The 23,389-nt window shown below is 38.4% G+C and overlaps 1 protein-coding gene across 12 annotated transcripts in view; it reads left to right on the top strand.

Annotated features, from left to right (window-relative positions):
- SORCS2 (sortilin related VPS10 domain containing receptor 2) overlaps positions 1 to 23,389 on the top strand; it is a 543,792-nt gene that overhangs the window by 58,148 nt on the left and 462,255 nt on the right. The window contains exons 1-2 of one of the 12 annotated variants that reach the window (XM_077782735.1): positions 14,915 to 15,300; positions 16,857 to 16,911. The exons of the other annotated variants lie outside the window; for them this stretch is intronic. Coding sequence (XP_077638861.1) covers positions 16,891 to 16,911 — 21 coding nt within the window. The 5' untranslated portion in view covers positions 14,915 to 15,300; positions 16,857 to 16,890. Of the gene's footprint in view, positions 1 to 14,914; positions 15,301 to 16,856; positions 16,912 to 23,389 lie in introns of those variants that run through there. 12 annotated transcript variants of the gene reach the window in all.

Below are 23,389 nucleotides of genomic sequence, written 5' to 3'. Positions count from 1 at the left end.
AGATAAAAAACCCCAAAACCCCACAAACAAAACAAAAAACCAAAAAAAAACCAACCCAAACACCCCTGCCTCCCGCCACCCCCCTCCAAATCCCCATAGAAACTATTGCCTTTAAAGTTTGTCTGCAAAACTAAATAGCAGTAGCTTTAATTTAATCAATTCCTCCATTCCACTATAATATCATCAGAATCTTTGCGAAAGCCCTGATTCCACTTTAGGTTAACTTAATAAAAATGCACACTTGGGTTTATATTAATGGTTATGCTGTTAGTGGCATTGAGAGTAAATTTTCAAGCATGTCATCATCACCTTGAACACCTTCTCCCTTTTAATTCCTTCTGTAATGTAGCAAGAAAATCAGTAATTTGAGAGGTTAGGATACTAACATTTCTGGGTGGTTGTTTGGTTTGTTTTCCTGTGGTTTTTTTTTTTTTTTCCCTTAATTTTTTCATTTATGAAAGCATTTTTGGCACTCAAAAGGGAATCTCCAGTTCCAATTCAGATGTATGACTCTTAACTGGCCTATTTGATCAGAGCATTAATTGTGGAATATGCTCTGATACCTACTCAATATAAAACCTGATTATTGAATTTATATTAATAAACTTCCTTCAATAGGATTCCAAATGAAAAGAAATTGAGATTTTTCTCATATTCTTAACCTTGTAAATTTAGATAATCACAAATTCTACTGGAAACTCTTTATATGAGAAGAAATTGTTATTTTATGATTACTTCCTATGGACCTTAAATTTGTTTAAAAAATCACACCCTGCTTAAAATATTATTCTAGAAATTATTTATGCTTTCAGGCACAAGCAAATATCTTAAGGCAAAGTTTTGGTTTTCTAAAAAATATATAATAACACTGTCATCTTACTTATGTATAGGTATAACATACCTGCAAATTGCTGTTACTGCTCTGAAAGGAGCTGTTGTCATGAATGTAGTTTTGGTTCCTCAGGTACTCCTTGCTGTGACTGCTCTCATAGCCTTGATGATATTGTCTGAGCACTGGGATTTCTTGACGTTCTTTGCACTAATGTTGGATGTTACTTTTGAGTTCTGTTTAGTTCTAAATTGCTCTCTCAAATAATGCCTTTGTTGGTACATTATTGGGTTCTATGGTTGCAACTTGTCAACATTTTAAGCATTAAGTTTACCAATGAAAAACTGTGCTTTTTTTTTCCTGACAGATCCATAAACTCAATTTTAAAATGTGAGAATTAAGTTATGTTCCTTTTCTTTCTGTGTGTATGCTTAAATCTATTTCCAGTAAGAGATAATCTGCTTGTGGCAAAAGGTTCATTGACTGTTACCAGAAAAGAAAAATCTACTTTTTTAGATTATGCCTTCAGTGATCTCACTCACTGAAGGTGATGGAATTGTGCAGTGAGAACAAGGTTATGAGGAATGAAAGTAGTAATATTTTGTTTTGTTCAAGTGTCTTGCAAGGAGCTGTGGAAAAGAAGGTGTCATTCTAATTTGAAACTCTTCAGAACAAAACAATACTTTCAAGTACCTGAAGAGTCATCTCTACTGTCATTTTTATAGGGAGATCATGATACCCTTTCTAGCTATTTAGATGATTTCTCCATTTGCACTAAATTTTGGATGTACCTAAATCCTTCCCTTCTTTCCTCTTTACTTTTCACCTAGTTCGTCATGAACTACATTGATGTTTCCTCCTCTTTTCTGCAGCTCATAGGTTTTGCTTCCTTTGCAATTTCATTGCTCCTTCAGCACTAAGATGTTTTGTCACACTCTGTGAGAGCTCTTTAGTTTAAAACATCTTTCAAATAATACAACACAAAGAAGTGCTGGTTGGGCAACCGGAACTATTTCATACAGCCTTTTGAGAAGTGGTTTAAATATTTTCAGCTGTGTTAATATGTCAATACAGGTAAATTTGACCAGTAAAATATTTGCAAATATTTTCTAGTTCTGTCTTACACAAACCTTCCTACATTCTCTTTCTCTTTTTTCTGTGACTTTAGGGAATGCTATTTGCTTTTGCCATTTTGGATGGATTCTTCTATCTGTTTGCAAAAAGCATAAGATGACTTTATGATATAGAAGGCCCTATCCACACTGAAACCTTCAGAGATAGTAAAGTTTTAGAGAAAACAGCAATGAAATGTTTTCTGAAGAGAATTATAATTGCATTAATTAATTAATTAATTGTATCAATTTTAGAATACAAGCTGACATTGTGTGTCTTTTCATTGTCTCGAAATGTGTTTTCATTAATTAAGCAAGATAGCATAAGGCATAACTCCCCTCCAGTTTAAAATAAAGGAAAACATTTGAGTCTACTCAAAAATGTGTAGATTGTGTGTTTGATATCTACCTTCTTCTTGTATTCCCTTGCTTCTTGTATTTCAGGGAAGTTCAGATGTATTGGTATAGTCCATCAAAAATGTTCAGCAAGGAAAATCTGTGGAATTTGACTCTGAGTTGAAGATGAAATTCCTCAGACAATTCTGTTCCTATATTTAATGAGATTCCAGCCTATTTTTTATTTTATTTTATTCTTACTAAAGTATAGATGATTAAATTTCCTTGCCTGAGCTTCTTAAAAACAAAACAAAAGAAAAACCCCAAACAAACAAACAACAAAAAACAAAACAAAACAAAACAAAAAAACCCACAAAAACCAGCAACCAAAAAAAACCCCCAAACAAACAAAAAAATATGTATGTCAGAAATAAACCTGGCATTGGAGAAGAGACTTTGAGATGTGGTTCACAAAGCTGAAATTTGGAGCCATGATAAATCTCTTTAGTTACATATCCATAATCAAACAGCCAGTTGATTGAATTCTTGGGGGGAAGATTCTTGGAACAAATATAACAGCTGATGTTGCACTGTGTGACTAATGCACAGGTTTGTTCCAATTGCATATTAAAACACAGGAACACACACTTCTGATTTCATCTGTTTCCAAGCACAAAATTACACACTGTTCCTCATTAATAACATTATTTTAAAAATAGTACAAGGATGAGGACAAAGTCTGGACTATCTCTAATAATGATATCTTGGAACATTAGAGATTCTACAAACTTCTGATCTTGATGTGGAAACAGGGAGCAAATGAAAAATGTGTGGTGTACCAAGAAGACAGTGAAGTCTTCCTGAATACTCTCCTGTACTTTTTTTTTAATGGATTTTGATTTATACCACTGTGGTTTAACTCTTGTCCAACATATGTTTGTTTCTAATTACACTGCTCTTCAAACCAATATAGTTCTCCAGGCTGTTTTTAGAGGTGATGGTTTAAGATATTAACATAGATTATGAATCACAATAGTTGTTTGTTACTGGACATACAGAAGCTGTGCTGTTCATAGAAAGGGAACTCTACCTTGTGCCTGTGAAACTTGAGAGATTGAGACTTATTCCTTTATCTTCCACAGATTTTCCGTGCTATTATGGGCAAGTTTTTAGTCTCATAGAAGGACTTAGGTCCTAGCATTTACTTCTTGTGCTGCTTATTATCCCTCTCACCTTTATTTTTTTTTTCTTTTTGAGTTGTAAATACCTAAATAGTCCCTTATATGGGCAGTAGAAGTGCTCTGTTCCAATCTTTTTAATGGTCTGGTCAGTAGGAGACCTTCTACCAACGCAAGAGGTGCATGTTTCACTGTAGGACCAGAATCTACTGGATGTTCCCTCCTTTGTTTTAATAAGTAGAATTGTGAATAACCAAGAGTTGTGAATGACAGTAAAAACCTGGGAATAATGAATACATGTATAACTGAATTCAGAATTAACTCCTTTGCTTGGAAGCTTTGCATTTTCCTTGTTGCTTTCAGCTATTTAAATTTCCCAAGTAAAACTTGTTTTGTGCAACTTCTAGTGAAAAGAGGAAGAGGAATTGGTTTGAACAAAAGTCTGTGCCACTGGTATGAAGTGCTTTCCTCAGAGTCCTTGAGAAAATGGTTTTGGGAAATCTACCTTTTGATAGAGCCAAAAAAACCCATAGAGGGGCCATAACAATAATGATAATATCAGAAGCAAACAGAAGGACATTTTTCGAAAGTGATACAGGAGAACTGAAGAGCAAGATACTGGAGCAGCCTGTCAGAAGAATCATTCTCTTGCTGCCATTATGATTATATGTACTAGACAGAGAGGTGAAAGACTAAAGCTGAATCGCCTGTAAGGAAGACAAAAAAGTGCAAATCTCTCTGGCAGGGACATCACAGCTGATATTTCTAAATTGATGCTTTCAGCTCTGAATACTGCAGAGCTGTCAGGGCAGTTGGCTAGGCTGAGACTAGCAAGACAGATCTTTGTAGGGGAAATATATGTGGTTCTTATATTTGGGAAACTGCTACTATGAAAAATGCCTTCAAAAAAGAAGCATCCCTGCTACAAAGCCACTATGCTTGTCACCAGTTTTAGATTGATCAAAACTCTAGGATTTTCCTTCTTTTTTTTCAATGCTTTGTTTTTTCCCTCTCTCTACCAAGGTTGTTTACATTTCATTGCTGTGTCTGACTTGTAGGCTATTTAGTCTCCATAAAGGACCTGTAGCAGAAGAAAGTCTAATAATGTGAGATGCTCAGTTCTTGTTAGTGCAGCTGCCAGTGGTGCTAAGGGAATTCTGCATGGGTGGCTGTAGGTGTGAATTGAAAAAAATGGGGAGGTGTTGAAGAAATCGAAGGTGTTGTGAAGGGGAAAGGAAAAATTGGATTGTTGAACATTTATTGTCCTGTAGCAAAAAACAATTATTGATGAAAGTTTTACTCTGCAAAAAATCTGTTTTGAGCTTTGTGCACACGAGTTTTTCCATTTGGCGTGCAGATTTAAATGATGTGGAGAATGCAGTCTCTTTTAGAAAGTATCCACTGATGATAATGGCACCAACCTGGAATTTGTTTCTATTTCCTGTGAGTTTGGCAGAATTGGCTAGGAAAGCACTGAGCATCCTTTGCTACTCTCACAGTGAAAAGGGCTGATCTTTTGCACTGTGCTTTGGGTTCCTCTGACTCTGCCTAATAGATTATCTGTTGCTTTTTCAGGAAGAAGTTACAATAATTGTATTGATTGTCTTTCATTTGACTCTTGACTGAGAGGAATAAAAAGCTTCACGATTATTGATTTAGTTTGCACTCAAGTATGTTACTTTTGTTTTCACTTCCCACAGGACCTAATCCCAAGGCCATTTATGCAGTTGTGTAAGGCCTTAATGCAGCAGAGGTAATGCAGCCTGAATCAGCAGACATCCTCTGTGCCTATCTCCTTGCTCAGGCATTTATAAGTATACCATCTCAAAATATACCTAAAATTGATTAAGAGAAGTTGAAACAAATGGATTTGTTTATTCTTTTTATGAACTAGTATTTTCTCTTATGCACCCAAATGACTTCTAGGTAGATCTTTGTTGTATCTACCCCGTCAGTAATCAGTACCAGAGGGGCAGGAACTCAGGGCTAGAGATCTTTAAGTGCCGAGCCTGATCTTATTGCTCCTAAAATGCCGTATCTATCATAGAAATGGTCAGTGCTAGGAACACGCTCTAGCAGGACTTGGGCAATGTTATCACAGTCAGCATTTAACTTTTAGTGTTTAAATACTATTTTCTTCTCCTTACACCCAATTCTGCATCCTCAAACAAAGAAGATCTTAGACAATACTGATCCAAATAAGTCTGTAGGAAAGGCAGTTGAACCCCATGTGAGCTAGAAAGGAGATGCCCAGCTCAGAGGCTGGAATTAAGAATTTTTTCAGTCTCTCAGTGCTTTAGTGTTTATCCAAAACTGTCTCATGTAAATGTGTTGAATTATGCTTAATACTGATTTCTCCAATTCTCTTATTTAGAAAAATGATCAAATAAACCTATAAATACAAGCAAATTTTGTTTGGACAGAAATATTTAGGCACAAAACACAGTAAAGCAAACAAGTAGCCCAAGATAAGCACAGAAATATGCTATTAAATACAAGTAAAATTTACCTCATGGATTAGATTCTGTTGAATTTAAAGGCTTTGTGATTAAAGGACATCATGTGGAATCAACACAACTTCTTCATCTGGCAGCTTATGCACTGTGCCTATATATGTAGTGCCAGCATGTGCATTACTAAAATCACACAATCCTGTAATGATACAAGTTTTTAGACTTCTTGGACACCTTTCTTCCATCACTTTCAAACATTTTCACAGGAGTTACATTTGTGCTATATCCCTCTGACACCTCATTTTCTTGATGTTGCTAGTAAGGTTTTCCTAAACAGTAGGAAATCCTTTGGGGCAAAAACTGTGCGTGTTTAAAATTGTTTTATTATATTCACTCAGCTTCCACTCCAATCTGAATTACTGCCTTATACATATCAAAATTTTAGGAAGGCAATTAAATATATTTAAGCCCAAGTCAGATATGATAACATGAACAAAGTCCTTTCTCCCAGGATGGTTGGTACCTAGTACAGAGTGAGGTTCTCTAGTCTTACTTTTCATTTAGTGGATGGCCTTGGCAAATCTTTTCTGTTTTGTCCTCATTTAAAAATAAAGAAGGTAGAGATCAATTGCACAATGCTTTGTCATCTTTTGATGAAAAATACCATTTCCAACTTTTTGTTGTTTGTGTTACCATCCAAGTGTAGTTGTTAGTATTGTGTTTCCTTGAGAACATTAAGCCCTCTCCAACCTGTGCTTTTTTCCTTCAAAAAAATTTTGTGTGTCTACCTTACATCCATGAACCTCCTGGTATTTTGGAAAGATTGGAGGATAGCATGTTCTCTGTTTTACAGATATAACCATGAGGAATCTGTAAGGAACAAGATTCTTCTTGCATAATATACATCTTGCTCAGTGGTCCAGGTTCCTGTGTCCCAGCAGCTTTAACCACTGGACAACTTTGCTACCCTTTGTCAGAGAGAGAGGCAGAGGCAAAAGCCCATCTGCTGCTTGTGGTTGCTAGGGAGTCACATGCTGTCCTCAGGTTAGATTGAGCCACTTTCTCTTACATTTGTGTTGGTTTGGGCCACTCTCTGTACCGAGCTGAAGTTAATTTAGCTCTTGCATTTTAACTCCCCTGCCCAGTATATGGCAGCTGGACAATTCAGGGTGGGCTGCATGAATTTAAACATATAAATTCTTAATACACACATGCAGAAAGGGAGAGCAAATGTAGATTTTGTAAAGTGTTGCTCTACTTCGCTTGTTGTCTGAGGTATGCAGCATGGATGAGGAAGAAAACTGCTTTTATTGAAGAATTCTCTCACCCGAGACACTGGCAGAATACTGAGGTTTATAGAAATCTGTTCATTATGGCTCTGTAGGGAATTTCCAAGTGTATTAGCATTTTTAGGTCCTCTTATCAGCACTTCAAAGATAAAGTGGCGTGAGATGAACGCTTCTCCCTTTGTGTGCTGGGTTTTACATACACTGTGCACCCAAAATAGGTAGGAAAATCTGAAAGGGATTTATAAGCAGATGTTAAAAAATGCAGTGAATGATTTTTCAGATGGTTTTTAATTATGGTTTGTCAGATGACTTCTCATAAGAGCATAACCACAAGGCACATATTCACTGATGATTTATTTAAAGAAAAAAGAAGAGAAGGAAAGGCAGGCTGGATAGTGTTTCTGTGAGGTACTGCTGTTGGAGGCTCTGTGTGTCTCCATAATGTTTATCTCCCTGCTCACTGTCGTCATGGAAGCTCAGAACCAACTGGAAGATCCTGCTCTGCATGGGACTGGATTACTGACCCTAACACATGGAAAATTGAATGTATTAAGAAGCAGCCGCATTTTCAACCCTAAGGACTTCACAAGGAATTTGAAACAAAAGGCTAGAGACCTCTGAGGAGATTTTCATCCCAGGGGGGAGTCTCATTTTTAAAAAAAAAATTAGCATCACCATAGAGAAACAGCTTCCAATGACCAAAAATTAGAATACAAAATGAAAGATTTTTTTCATTCTCCTGGGTGTTGCTTTCTATCTTTTTTTGCCAGCTGAAGGAGCTCTCTTGTCTTAAACATAGCTGAGGTGAGCTAAGCTCTGACCTCAATGCAGTCAGTTGCACTCATATTGGAAGTGGGAAAACTAGTGACATCAGAATGTCTTGCCAAGCCATGGGTGAAAGATAAAAGAGACTCATTCTTTTATAAAGGATTAACAATGGCCCCCTCTTTATTTATATGTATATAAACTCACTAAGGTCCATGAAAGAAAAAAACTACAGGAATTAATCTAGCAGGAACTGATAGATGGGTATTTTGCCTCCTTGTGGCAAATATCACAGAAGCCTAATAAAAGGCAGAATTCTGAAAAGATCTGTGAAAGTGAGCTCCTGAGCTGTCAAAGCTTGGCTTGCATGTACTAGCAAGTGGAAAATCTGGATATCCTTCAGAACATGGATAGCCAGGATCTTTGGGAAAAGGGCTTAAAGGTTTGCCTTTGGAAGTGCAAAGGATGGAATTGCCAGATGTAAGGCATAGGCAACGACCATGTGTCTCCTTAACTGCAGTTTGCTGCTCTGCTGCACAGATTTGTGTTGCAACAACTGCCTGTTGAGGTGCATGGAGAGGTTAATGGCAGATTTGTGTCTGTGCGTGTGAGATGGAGGGCACAGCACAAGCCTGAGAGGTTTGTTTTGCCATTTTGCCCCCTGGGGTGGTGGCAGGATAGCTTCTGCCAAGGAATTCTGTGGGGACTGTGTGCTGAATTAATGCAAAATGTGTTTCACCTACCTTTTCCTGTGACAGATGCTGTCCCCTGAGTTGATGGTATATGTTTTGAAGTCCTCTAAGGAGCTGTTTTAGCCTTGTCGTAAATGGTAGCAGATTTATAAGCTAACAAGCTTATACTGATGAGTATTTTCACCTTAGGCCTGGCTATCCAAATGTAATAATACTCTGCAGATTTTTCCCTGAAGGGTGCCTGTGTAGCCTGTCACTTTAGAGGATGTGCATTAAGCCTGAAACAACACAAAGAATAAGCAGATTTTAATGATAGCTGTTGTCATATGAGATTTTGCAAGTGAAGCATGAATTTTTGGTGCAACCAAACCAAGACCAAACCCAGCAGTAGTCACTGTTTTTTAATTCTTTGCTGTAGAAAAATACTGAAAATATCTACAGGTCTTGGATTGTATATGCAAAACACTTTATAATTATTAAACAACTAGTTCTCACAAAGTATACACTCAAAGTGAAATTTGTCAGAAGGCCTCCTCAACTCTCAGATTGTTTCTTAGTTTCTGTCATCCCAGAGTTATTCATGCAGTGCTCTGTGTTGATTTGGGTTTGGTGGGATAGTACTGAATATAGTACTGAGTATAGTATAGTAATTACTGAGTATAGTAATGAAATAGGTAACTACATAGTTTATTTTAAAATATCATATGCTACAGCATCCTTATACTTGTGTATAAGTCTATATGTGGGCATGTGTCTATGTACAATTAACAATATTGACACTGCAGTTTCACCACCAAAAGCTGTGAGTTTAGACACTTTGTAGGACATACTAGAAATCTTTTATTGTAGAGCTGGCAGCAAAATATCCTATCCTTTTTTGACTCTGTGCACTGAACACTTAAAGGTCACAGTTGTCAGGAACAGCAACTTTATTTTTGCAACATAAGTGAAGTGTTTTGTACTGGTTTAGGCATTTTACTTTGAGTGAGTTGTGGTGTTTGTAATGTGACTTTGCACTGTTCAAATTCAGCCAGTGTTGGGTGCCACATTACACCTAATGGGGACTCAGGTCGAGCAGTACCAAACACCCTGGTGTGATTTTGATAAAGAGAGATGCTGAATCATTGTCTGCTCTGAAGAAATTTCCTCCAAGAGCACAGTTAAGATAAAAGGAGAGGAGCTTCTCAACTGTGATATTTAGTGTTTATTAGTATGAGCATGTAGTAATGGTAGGAAGTGGAATAACCAAAAGATTGCACAGGGTAACATTGGACAGAGTAAAGGTAAATCATGATAGGGGGAAAAAAGAACACAGATATTTTCTCCAGTGCCAAAGGTATATGGGAACATGGCAGGGGAGAGAGGGTGAGAAGAGACAAAACCCCTGCCCCCAAAAAACCCCAAACCAAAAACCAAAACCAAAACCAAAATCCTTCCCCCCCTCAAAAAAAAAAAAGAAACAAAAAAAATCAGCAAAACCCAAACCACCAAACCCACACTATGATTAACATGGCAAAAAAGCAGAGATGCTGGTATGCCTGTGTGTGAATGAGAAGCCAGTGGTGACAAATGGACACACGACAGCCCCCCAGACATTTGCAGCTGATTAGAAGCACGACAGACGAGCAGCTGTCATGCCAATGAAATATTACAGAATGGAAATGAACTTACAGCTGGTTGGGGTGGCGCCCCTGGTACTTCACTTTTATCACTACAGCTCCAGGCTCCTACTCTTTACCCAGTCAATGAGTCTTTCTATCTCCCTGCATGCATCCCATTTAATTAGGTTCATATTAAATCAAAATGGGCCTCAATTCCAGCAAATATGTGTTTTTTAAGGTGGTGAGGTGTGGAGTAGACTCTAACTGTTCTCCTCAAGCATAGCTGAGATTGGGTAGGTTATCACTGGTACAAGAGTGATGCTGATCAGCTCATAGCTGTGAAGGTTTGGAGACCACTAGCTTTCAGAAAATTCTGGCATCACTCTGCTTTCTGCTCTTTATTTAACTCATCCTTCTTTTCCATGCTCTTTTTCCTCTAGCACTGCACAGAAAGTTTGTTAATATTTTGTTCAGCTACCAGCTAACAGAATGAGGTTACAAATAAGGGAAATACTTCTGAAGTAGTTGTATCCTTAAAAATATATGCCTATATACTTCAAATGCTGAACTTTGGTTTAACATGTGTTAAATATATTTGCAGATCATTTAGTTCAAGCCATGGTGTGAAAGGTAAGTCTAATTGACTGCTAGGAAATAAGAAGTGTAGCCTCTCATTTTCTGCTTTCAGTGCTGAGCTATTCATGGAATCTGCAACTTTTTATTTTTCAGTCTCTATTATTTTCCATTATTCTCTAGATTTAGCAGCTTCTAAATCCAAAGGAATACTCTGGATTTAAAATATTGCCTCCAGGAACAGAAAATCTGTTTTCCTGTAGGATGGATGTTTTGCTCTTGAGTCTATTAATTATGGCCTTTTCTTTCAACAGGAATAATTGTGTTATTAATAGTCTTTTCATGAACAGAAGAAAGGCCTCTTTGGAAGGAGAATGCTTTTGCTTCACAAAAGGTTTCTGATAGCCTTAAGGTGGATTTATCTGGTAGAGCCTTGCCTAACCTTCATATTAAACAGACAGAAACAGTTTAGGGAATTTGGGGATGTGAAGCAAATTAGAAAATAAATTAAAAGCATTATAGCTCAATAGTATAAATTAATGCAGCTGCTGTAAGCTTCATCCTGAGAGAGTTGTCAATATCTGCAAAGCTCCTGCTATGGGGAAGAAAATTAATGTGTATTTTAACATTTGTGTTTTGCCCCACAAGAAGCAATTTGAAAGAGTCCCCTGTAGCTTTGATGGCTTTCCTTATCTTAACTCTTTCCACACCAGTGCCCTGGGTATCCCAGTGGACTGCAGAGGGAAGGGACTGAGTCCATCCCAGGCAAAGCATGTTGTGAGTAAAATCTGTGCAAAACAGCTGCTGATGGCAACACTGATGCCCAGGCTTCCCTCTGCAGATGCTTCTCTGGGCTCCTGGCTGTGCAGTTTTTGGCAGGCTTGGTCCAGCAATTTCTCCATCTTGCAAATTGAAATTTGTTGAGTTTGATGATTCTGCAGAGTAAAATCCTCTTCTGTTCTGCTAAGGTTTTATTAGTGTTGGTGGGAGAAGAGCACTAACCTCCCTGCCCCTCCTGCATCCCAGTCCTCTGCAGTGCCATTCCCTCTGCAGCAACTCTTTGTGTCTTCCCTTCCCAGCAGAGATTTAACTGTGGTCTTTTTCCTCCCCAGCTCGTGGGGACACCTGGGTGGAGGCTCTACCAAGAGATCAGGGAGGGCAGTGATGGCCTCTTTTTATTTATGGAATAGAATGAGGAGTGCTAGTCATCCTAAGCCTGCATGAGACAAACCTCCCAAAGCAGAAAAGAGCAATAGAGCAGGAATTCTGTCTTCAGGATGGATGGAATCATTCAGAGTGCTTACATGAGAATTGAGGAGAATAGAAAATACATGCTCAGTTGCTGATTATAAAGAAGACTCATATGGTGTTTATTTTGCCTGGTACTAATATCAACAGAAGCTGTGTAGTGGTGTTGGTTGTCCAAACCAGGGCAAACTGAAAACTGGTTGTATTTATACTCTTCTTGTACTGGACACTCTTAGTCAGATCTTGTCCATAGTGCTCCAAGAACTGTGCAAACATATAATGGTAAGTGAGAAATTATGTTTCAGGGAGCTTGTGATCTCAATCAAAGTAAGATGTTTCAAAACTCGTGAAGGGATAGAAAGTTGTGATGGCAACCATGATGTGGCCCATGGTTAGCTAGGCAAAAATCAGTCCCTAAGGGTAAGCAGAAGGAGATAGTGTCTGGTCACAGTTAACTGCTAACCTTTAAGAGAAATAGATTTGACAGAAGAACCTTTTGAGCTGGTCCTGAGGCAACATTTCTAGGGCTGGATGTGTCCGAGCTGTAGGTGACAGGACAAAAGGCCACTTGAGGTTGCTGTTTCTGGTGTGTTTGAGCATACTGGAGAGAGACAAGCAGTGGAAACGTAGGCTGTGCAAATCTTACTGCAGAGCCAAGGAAGGTATCCTTGAATGAAAGCCAGTGGAGGGAGCTGAGTGGTAAGAATGATGTGTCAGAGCTTTATGATGATCCTCATGGAGATGAGCTCGGTGCTATGAAAATGTTGAGTTTGCATGCTGGGTGCATGCTCCTCCTCTGTGATAAGAAGGCCATCTGTGGCAGAATATGTCAGCAGCAGATCTGGAGAAAATTTGATAGACTTATCTAACTTGCTGATATCTATGAAATATCCTAGAGAGACCACATTCCATGGTTGCAGATAACATAGAAGATGTTTTTACTGAATTTTAGCTTGCAGGGTCTTTTTAGGGGTTTTTGTGTCCCTTAATTTTTTAACAAAAAAAGAATTACTTTTGTCTTTAATACCTGCTGCTGGTCTTTAAGTTCTAATCCTAGCACAGGGAAATAGATCTTAGCATACTGCTGACAGCACATGACTTGCTTCTGGAGCAAACAAGGAAATTGATAATCTTGAAAATCCAACCTTTGCTTAATTTCTTCGTATTTCTTCTCTCTGTGTTTCTCCTGTAATTTTATCTAAACCCTGAGAAAGTGTGAATATTGGCTTTGTCTTTCGGCCTTCTTCAAGGTACTCAGTGAACTTTAGATGACTTGTCATTTTCTGTGTAAGAAGGATGTGCAAAGAAGACAAGGAATTGCACATATGTGGAGAAAGACGAAATAGAGTATTTGGAAAAATGTTGGACTGAAAAATTCATGTTAAATTCAAGCTCACTTAGGCATAACTTTGCATCTGGTCTGTAGCCTAAACTTCTTGCAGCCTCTGTGCAGAACTAGAGAAATGCTGTCTGGGCAATTTGTGTGAGCTCCAAACAGTCTGAATGGAGCAAGGAAGCCTCACACATGCTAATATCTTTATTCTGCTGTACCTGAAACCCTGACATTCCCCCTGTAATGCTTCTGAAAATGCAGGTCAATTAATAGGAGTAGAGTTCTCATTTTTGATCCTGTATTTAATTCCCTGAAGCTATTATTGCCTTGAGGAAGTGGGGGAAAAGTGGAGAAGATAATTATACTTGACCTTATGCTATGGATTTGTGCAAACTCTTGGATTAGCTATGAACACTGTCACAGCTTGGTTAGGAAGCAGTGGGGGATATGACACTTTGTAAAGCATGTTGCTGAATATGCAAGTGACCAAAATTGAAATGGAGGGGACAAGAGAGAAGCAGAAAACAAATAGTGAGGACAACTCTGAAAGTGAAGTGTTGTCTGGAGTTAATGCCTTTTTCTTTCTTGTCAGAACATCAGTGATAATCAGACAAAATGGTACTTATTGTAGAGAAACAATTAAGTTGGGTCTTCACAACCCAAGTGATTAAAAAAATAGGAATTACACTACAGGAATGTATTAGAACAGAACCTGTGATGGCTATTCAGCAGCTGTGCATCAAATAGATGGAGCAGAGAACTGATTCTTATCACCTTTGCTTTTCTTTACCATGTACCACTGCACTTTCTCTTATATTATCCTATTATTAGCATTACCAGCTTCCATTTTGGTAAGGATTGCAATGTCTTGAATAAGCCTTTTTTTGGGAGCCATCTGGCCTCAGATGTCAAAGAACAGCTGTAGATAGAGCTGGCTTCTAATGTAGCTAAAGTTCACATCTCTCTGTAAGATAAAACAGAGCAGTGCCCAGATTGATGCTGACATAGCAACACTGAGCCTTGGGGAGTTCTGTTTCTCCTTTTGGTTTTCTTTGCCTTCAGCCTCTTCCTCCACTAGGGATTCCCAGCCAAATCTTGTTCACCTTGCTTGTGTGAAAATAGTTTTTGTTATCAGTAGAATTATTCACTTAGATTTTTTGACCATACAGTCTGTGCCCTAAATGTAGACATTGTTTATCAAATAGATTTAGAAATCTTGCTATTATTTAAATTTTGCTAAATACTCTTTTTGGTTTGTCTGCGTCTTTGTGGCACTGGGAATTCAAATTCAAAAGCAGTTCAGCAAACTGGAACACACCAGAAAACACTTCAAAGAGTGAAACTGTAGGGCTGGATTCTGTTCTCATTTCTTGTGGTGTAAGTCTGGTGCAATGTGGACATCTTACAGATTTATGTACCTGTCACAAACTGTACCCAACCTAGGAAATGAAAGTGATTATTGTTTTCAAGACTGGACTGTGTGCAGGAGAGAGAATTTGAGAACTTGACATGATTTATGAAAATGTAGTAATTTTCTGAATTCCTAGGACTTAGCAGTAGCATTACAGCTCAGCTGGAGCTTAATGTGAAGTAAGAAAATTTCAAAGGCAGCATTAACAGCCAGTCTGCTTCCAAGAGTGGGCACGTGGTTGTTGCGTTCCCTGTGCATGGCTCCACAGAAAGGAGAGCAGTGCCATGACCCTTTCCTTTCTTTCCTGCCCCTGGGGCTTGGCACTGGGAGTGATGCTGATCTGACCCAACCCACTGCAAAGGGAGGCAGAGCAGAACATAAAAAGATATGTTGTCTCCATACCCTCTTCTGGCTTTTGAGAGTCAAATAGAAGCTGGAAATGACCTGGCTCGCTGATCATCCCTGTCTACTTCCATTTCAGTAAGTAAAAGTACCTGTGACTGCTGTGTACTGTGGAGCAAGCAGAATTTTATTTGTGTTATTGCTTTAATAATGGGCTGTGCTGTCAAAACAGAGCAAATGGGGAATGAGCAATGAGAGAGGAAAGTAATCCCCTGTTTATACCAAATCATTTTCCATAGCCCTCTCTGAAAGGAACAAAGAGAGAGTAAAGTTAAAGGAAGAGAGTGCTGCAAAAACATGTTTTGATTGCTTTATGAAGTATCTGTTAACATTTGTCTTTAAAATTTGCTAAGCTTCATTGATTAACACTGCACTTAACAAAGGCATTTTCCTCCAGTGCAGCTAGATTACCCTAACCCTGCCCTCTTTCCTTTGCTTGTTCTTTTATTTTTTGAGTGAATTTTTGATAATGAACTGCAAAACAAAATGTGATTCACTGTTTGAAGTGCTCTCTTTAATTTTCTGTATTCTTTGGCCATTGAAGTAATTGCATTTAGAAGACAAATATGTTCATGTTATGAAAACCACTCCCTATAAGTTAGTGTACATCCAAACTCATGTAACTCTATTCTCATCCTCATCAGATTTATTTTTTTAGATAAAGTGCCCTTGCATATAGTCTCACATTTAACAAAGTGCCTTGACCAATATATATTCCAGTGAACATTAAATGAAATAGATATTGGGCTGGGTGAGTTTTAATATTTTGTACTTTTTCCATGGAGTCCCTGAAAGTTAATCTGAACCTTGCTTCCCTTGGGCTGCCAAGTAATGAGGAACAGAAAAAATGAGGAAAAAAAAGAAGAAAAAAGTTTCCAGCAAACTGCAGGGTAAAAGGCTATTACAGGATGAATGAAATACTGAAAGGAGGGGTTAAAAACACTGCCCAGCCACACTGGAGGTTTATATCAGGGTTATCTAATGAAAGCACAATGAGAGGAACATGTATGATGTATGGAAGTGTGATGTAAATGTAAATTATATGATTATCATCCTACATCTAAGGACATAACAGTGCTTTAGATCAAAGTTTATAGACAAGATATATTTTAAGTACTGCATAGATGAATTATCTGAGTTGCAGGGGGCTTGGGTGATGTGCTGTAGCTACTGAGCCAGTTGCAGAGCTGAGATTAACTTTGAGAAACCTCAGAGCAAGGGACTCTGGTGTCCGGTGGATCCGAGAGCAGAGCTGGCTTTGGAGCTTCCCTGCACAAAATGTTCATCAGGATAAAACTGCAGATCACACACAATGTTCTGGTCAATTAAGGCTGAAAATAATCTTCAACAGTTGAGGATTTTTTTCATTCTTTTCTCCTTCAGTTGTTTTGGCATCTCTCTGAGGACTTTCTCTTGCTGTGGGATCTGTCTGCGTGTCTGTGGCCCTGAGCTTAGACAGCAGTCAGTATTCAAGATGTTTTGTGAGCTAACTTGATACTGAGAAGCCAGGTTTCACACTTGTTCACTTCTTTCAAAAAGAAACAGGTTGTGATTCTGAATTACCTTCTGCAGGCTTTAATCTTCTGGAGACTTTGTCATCCATGGGTTTATTTAAAATTTACTTATTTTCCCAGGCCATAATTTGCTTTGTCTGTCCAGGAGTCCTGTATGAAGACAAGACAAGAACAGGTACTACCTTAGTTATTTTTATGTTCTTTTGCTGGTATCTAACCAATGCCTTTCTGGATTTGGTTTTTCTAGGAACTGAGTCTCATTTTTCTTTGCACCATAGTTCTTCAAAGGACTCAAACTCACCACAGGTGTTGTTAACCAGTAAATCAGCTGAGCCATGGTGACTTCTGTGAGTGTGTGTTCATGAGGCTCATCCTTTAGCTGTGCCCTGAGTGCTCACAGAGATCTCCAGTGAGATGGCAGTGATTTGACTGGCTGCTCTAGCTTGCTGTCTGCTCTCCTTGTTTTTCGATGGTGTTTAGGAATCCTAAATTGGAAAAAATGATTGAAGTTTTCATTCAGTTGCTAGTCTTTAAGAAAGTTTATTTTTTACTAATCTTAAAATTCAGTTTACTGTCTTTTTTTTCCCCTTCTTTTAAGTCAGGATGTGTATTACTTGATAATTTGATCAACTCTTCAGCAACAAAGGCCAGCCAGTGCCTCATTGCATGTTGTGCCCTCTGGTTTGAATAGTGACAGCACATATTCATGCTGAGTTTAGATGAATTGGCTCCTGCCTGTGTGTGCTGGGTAATGTCCTTTCATATTCTTGGCATTGGTAATGAATAGGATTTTGAACACTGCTTGTAGATGTTAAGGCTTATTGTAGGAAAAATGCTCACAAAACCTCTAAGCTTCTAATAAGTGCCGAAAAGCCAAAGAGGGCATCAGAATTATGGTACTAATTCAGTTGCTATTGGTTGCTTACTTGATTTCTAATTGCCTGTACATGCACTTAAACTCATTTGCTCCTAGGTGACTTAACTTTATAGTTCTCAGGGTTTTTTTTCCTGTTTCTTTGCCCATATATAAGAGAACTTTGTCAATCTGTTTGCTAATAGGTCTGCATTCATTTTTAAAATCCCAAATATCTTCTTGAACATTAGTAGTATTCTGGCATCTTAATTAAAAAGAAGTTTGACCTGTTTTTTTGGAAAAAACAATAGCACTGTTACTGATACCATGGTTGGCAATAGGGTAAAAAAACCCCATCAAGAACTGTAACCAAAAACCTGATAAACCACCAAGACCCTACTAAAATGTCTTTTGCCTGAAGATGGTCAGAGTATTTGCCATGTGTGTTTTATTGCTTGCAAAACCAAGAACTATAAAAACTGTCCACTTCTTATTTAACAGACTGTATTTCTGAATATTAAAGCAAATTGTAAGCAACCAACAAATAACAAAATGCCATTTTTGAGGAATTACTGTGATTTGGATATCCTATTTGATTTTACAGCAGAATAATGCTATTGAAAAGCTGGATTTAACACAGTAAAGAAGGATTCTGTTGAGTTTTTTTGATTGTGAGTTTTGTTTTTTTTTTCCAAGAGAGATGTTTATTTCAGCTGTGGATTTAATCCTTCCTTCAAAGAGAACTGGAGGATAAAGTGAGTGCCAGAGCAGCACTGTGGGTTCCTACTGTACTTTTGTTCTTTGCTCCTGCAGCGTTAAACAAGTTTCTGTTAATGTGGTGGTGCAGGTGAAAATGCTGCGACTTCATTAATGGTCCTGCTGATGAAGTGTGAGCCAGAATAAAATCCAGTTCCTCCTCTGTTCACTGAGTTAGACTTGCAGGACGAGCAGGGGCAGAAAGCAACATGCCCTACTCGTGTTATTCCACTGAACAGATTTCACTGAGACTCTACAGGGCCAGTAGAGTACAAGAAAAATAGCAATAAAAATGTGAAAACCAAACATCTGAGGCCTTCCCAGTGAGACTTCACAGGTAAATTACAATGGGTCATCTGTGCTGTAGCCAAAATACACTGAGGAAAATGACTGGAGAATGACACATTAACAAGGAAAAGGTAAGGAAATGAACACATCGTTTTACCTTGCAGTGTGTGTAATTCGGCAAAGTGTCGGAGAAGGGGCTCAGGCTCTGACACGGGCACCTGTGACTGATTTGGTACCTCCTTAACTCTAGCATGCATAAAATGGATGGTCTTGTGGCCAACAAACTCTCTAGGTCTTAGGAGTAAATCTGAATGAATAATAATGATTCTTCCAATTTCCTAGTTAGAATGAATTAAAAAAATATGAAACCAAATAAAATGTTTTAAACCAGTTTAAAGCCATTAATTTTTTCTTCCTGCCCATTGTTCCCTAACTTTCATGTGAGAGTAAATTCAGTGTTATGTATGTACTGTTGCAATGTATAGTTTTAAGAGACAAGTGACAAAGATAGTTCTATTCAATTAAAGAAGTAGCCAGCTCACTGATGAATTACTGTAGATGCTAAAGGAAAATTTGATTTTGTTCTGCTTTTCATAATCTCTCTGATAGAGCTATTTTCTAAACAATATTTTGCATAAACCAATTTAACTAATGTTGAAGAGTGCCTCAACATCTTCTTTAAGGGACATGAAGAAATAAAACCTTTTTCAACAATGGGAGTGCATCTAACAATTCACTGTCCTTAACTATCACAATACAGGGGAAAATGAAAAATAGAAAATCACAGTCAGGTGAAGATGGTAACAACAGAAATTCTTTAAAAAACAGTGCTTCTAATCTCTTGGTAATGCAATCAGTATATTCTCAAAAAGATTTAAGGTGGTAAGAGTTTCTTTAAATAGTAGAGTAGCTTTGAAATTCCCTTTTATACCTGGGTAGAGCAACATTAAATCAAGAGGCAGCATCATCAAACTTGCTTTGACTGATGAAAGAAAAGGGGTGGTTTTTTTTTTTCTTTCTCCATGAGATTTTGCTAGCTGAAAATAATTTGTGACAAAAATCAGGTTTTGTATCCCTATTACCTTCCTAGGGAGATCTTTGCAGTTCTAACCAATGCTTTGCTTTTCTCCCTATAAATCACCAAAATCTTTACTGTTTTTCACTCAGTCATCTATACTGGAGACTTTGCTTATTTCCCAGGGCACACTTCAGATGATGCACAAAACTGAGGTCATGAACATTGGTGGTAATTAAAGATCCGTGGTATGTATGTTCTAGGCTGTTAACTTGGGTATCTGGGCAAAATTCCAGCTTGGGTAATTATGTGCAGTCTCACTGACTTCTGTCATTAGCTGCCACTGGGTAAGGTATTGCATTCAAGTCCTGTCCTGTGTGTAATATTACTGTGTGTTGGTGTATGAGATCCTCAGCATGAGCTAGCCATGTGCACTCACAGCCCAGAAAGTCAAAGCTGTCCTGGGCTGCATCCAGCAGCGTGGGCAGCGGGGCCAGGGAGGGGATTCTGCCCCTCTGCTCTGCTCAGACCCCACCTGCAGGGCTGCATCAGCTCCCTCCAGCATGGGAAGGACAGGGACCTGCTGCAGCAAGTCCAGGGGAGGCACAAGAAGGCTGGAGCATCTCTGCTCTGAACACAGGCTGAGAGTGTTGGGGTTGTACAGCCTAGAGAAGAGAAGGCTCCAGGAAGACCTTCCAGTACCTAAAGGGGGCTACAAGAGGTATAGAAGGACTTTTGACATGGGCATGTAGTGACAGGACAAGGGGAAATGGCTTTTAACTGAAAGAGGGTGGGTTTAGGTTAGATATTAAGAGGAAATTCTTTACAGTGAGGGTGATGAGACACTGGAGCAGGTTGCTCAGAGAAATTGTTGATGCCACATCCCTGACAGCATTGAGGGCCAGGCTGGATGGGGCTTTGAGCAACGTGCTGTGCACTGGAAGGTGTCCCTGCCTGTGACAGAGAAGTTGGAACTAGATGATTTTGAAGGTCCCTTCCAGCCCAAAATATTCTATGATTTTGTGATTCTATTGGTTGCTCAGTCTCCTGGGTATGTGTTCTACAAACAAATTTACCCTTTAAAAAATCATTAATGACTTTATATGTCTGTGCTGTTGCCTCATAAAAGCATCCTCACCATTTACTGAAAGCCAAGTGCTTTCAGTATTCCTTGTGAAACTACCAGTTTCACAGTTGAAATCACCAGTTATTTTAGAAAAAATAAACTTTCACCAGAAATTCAACAATTTCTCAGCAGGTTTTGTTCATTCCTTTTCCCCCCAGCTATTCCCTCCTCTCCCCCCAGTAAAATTGAATTTATGAGAATACATAGATCTTCGTGTCAGAGAAGAGTCAAGGAGAACTGCAGTTCATGGTGTCTTTATGGAAAAGAAGTTGATTAGAAAAGAATTCTTGTTGCTATTGTCTTAATGTATTTGTATATTTATAAATACTGACATTGTGTTCCACTGTCTTATCTGAATGTTAGTTGAAAGCTTTTGAATATCTCAATCATTAATGCTGTAATAGATTCTAGTTCAAGGAAAATAATGCCACTTTTTATTCCATCAGATGCATTGTGAGAACTATATTTTGTCTTGCTCATGTTTTGCTGGCAATTACTGCTAAGTAACAAATTCCTGAAGATATTGGAGGTGTAGTTCTGTAGTTCTAACACCATCTTATGCTGCTTAGAACACAGGGCTAAATATAGCTCTGGTCATTTTTATTTTTAAATTTGAGTTTTATCATAAGAATACACTTCAGTAAAGTATCCCAAGGGACTACTGTGATGAAGTTAATATAGCAGAGATTTTATGTTATAACATCACCTGCAGCAAACTGTGCTGTCACCAAAAACATTCTGCCATTATGGAAATAACCTCCTCAGACATATTTTTTTTTAATTTTTTTAATAACAGGAATAGAATTCCAGAATGAAAATTAAAACAAAAAAAATAAATCAGAGCCTAGATTTTAGTGGGATTTTATATCTATAAACACATATATATATCTATATAAAATGCCTCGGAGAATAGGACGCCCACAGACAGCCTCACCATCTGTAAGTCTGATGCTGGGACTGTTGACTGCGTACACAGACTTTCCTTTCTGGTGTTGGAGACAATCAGAGCAGTGAGTGTCATGGATTCTGAGATGTCAAAAAAAGCAGATTTTTTTCCTTTTTTCTGCTTCATTTTTTCCTGTTAAAGAGAAGATAAAAAAGGGAGAGGATACAATATGTTATTGGATGTGATCGGAAACTCTCCTGTTGAGGTGGGACTAGCAGCAGTTCAGGAAAATTCTTGATCCTTTGCTTATGTTATATAAAGAACGTAAAAATATCTTTAGATATTAGTAGAAACTTTTTCACCATGAAAGCCATTGGTAGTTAAGCACTACAACAGTTGTCCAGACATACAGTTGTAGGATCCTCACTGTTTTGCTTGGTACACCCCACAACAGCCTGCTCTGACTTGAAGTTGACCCTGCTTTCATCAGGGCATGATCTTATGGATCTTATGACCTCCAGAAATCCTTTCCCTTGTATTTTATTATTCTAAATATGCACCTGGATATTTGGATGTAAATTTAGTACTTGTTTTTCCACTAGCTTCACTAAATTATAACTAAAAGATCTGTCCATGTGCCATTACAGCAGGTGGAGATGTTAATTTTAACTTCAGTTGGAATTAGTACATGTTCCAAGTCTCGGTAGTCCTGTTCTATTGCCCATTAAATCAGACCTTATGACTCTTACTCATTTCTCTAATTTCTCTAATCCATTTATATATGTGACATCTATAACAGTGTGTGGGAGGCAGTTCTACACTATTAGTGTATGAAAGAAACATTATTTTGTAACCTAAAAGTTCAGCTACTGTTTTATCTGCATTCTTTCCCATTGGCTTCCCTCTGAGGCTTGATACGAGTTTGTCAAGCCATTTATATGAAGCAGAAACAGTAAGAAAAACATCTTGAATAAAAAAAGTTAGTACATAACACTGGATTGGGAGCCGTCAACCATGACAGCAGATGAAAGTGTTGAAATTTAAATAAGCATCCTGGGCAGTGTATTTCTATCTCATCCTCAACACTAATATGCTGTGGCTGTGGCTGTAAGACATTCTGCATGCAGAAGTTACAGTCTCCGTTTAGAGCAGGACTGGTGTGCAATGGATTATTTCTCAAAACTCCTGACTAGCAGTGAGGGCTTGGCGGGTTGAGGAGCATCCTTCCACCCAGCTGAGGAGCAACCTGCTAGTCTTGTTGCTTCTGAGAGGAGCCAGATTTGAGCTTGTGACCTCGAGGTGAAAAGCTCTGTATCCCATTAGCTTTTCTCTGAGGGATGTTCAGTCTTTCCATTTTTGAGTGTTTAAGATTTTCTGGATTTTCTTTGATGGCTGCATTTGGCAGCAGTGAACCGTTGATAAGAAATGAGATCAGACCTGTTCCCCTGAGGTTTCCTCCCTCACCCTCTCCACTTGTAGCTCAACAGTTTGGATAGTGAAGAAATCAGTTATTTACCAACATTGTGTGGCAGCTGAGCAGAAAATTGTCCTCACATCTCTCTAAGAGTCTTTAGCTCCAAATCATGCAAGACGCTGCTTGGAATGGCTGGAAATATGCATCACTGCAGCAAACTAAAAATAGTAATGGCTTTGTAATCAAGTCAAGCTTGGTGTTGGAGCCTTCTCAAACTTGTCTGTAAGGCAATTTGCTGATGGGAATGGGATCCAT

This window comes from Lonchura striata, chromosome 4 (assembly GCF_046129695.1).
Source record: "Lonchura striata isolate bLonStr1 chromosome 4, bLonStr1.mat, whole genome shotgun sequence".
Taxonomy (NCBI): domain Eukaryota; kingdom Metazoa; phylum Chordata; class Aves; order Passeriformes; family Estrildidae; genus Lonchura; species Lonchura striata.
The sequence above is the reverse complement of the archived record's forward strand: the minus strand, read 5'-3'. Positions and strand labels throughout refer to the sequence as shown.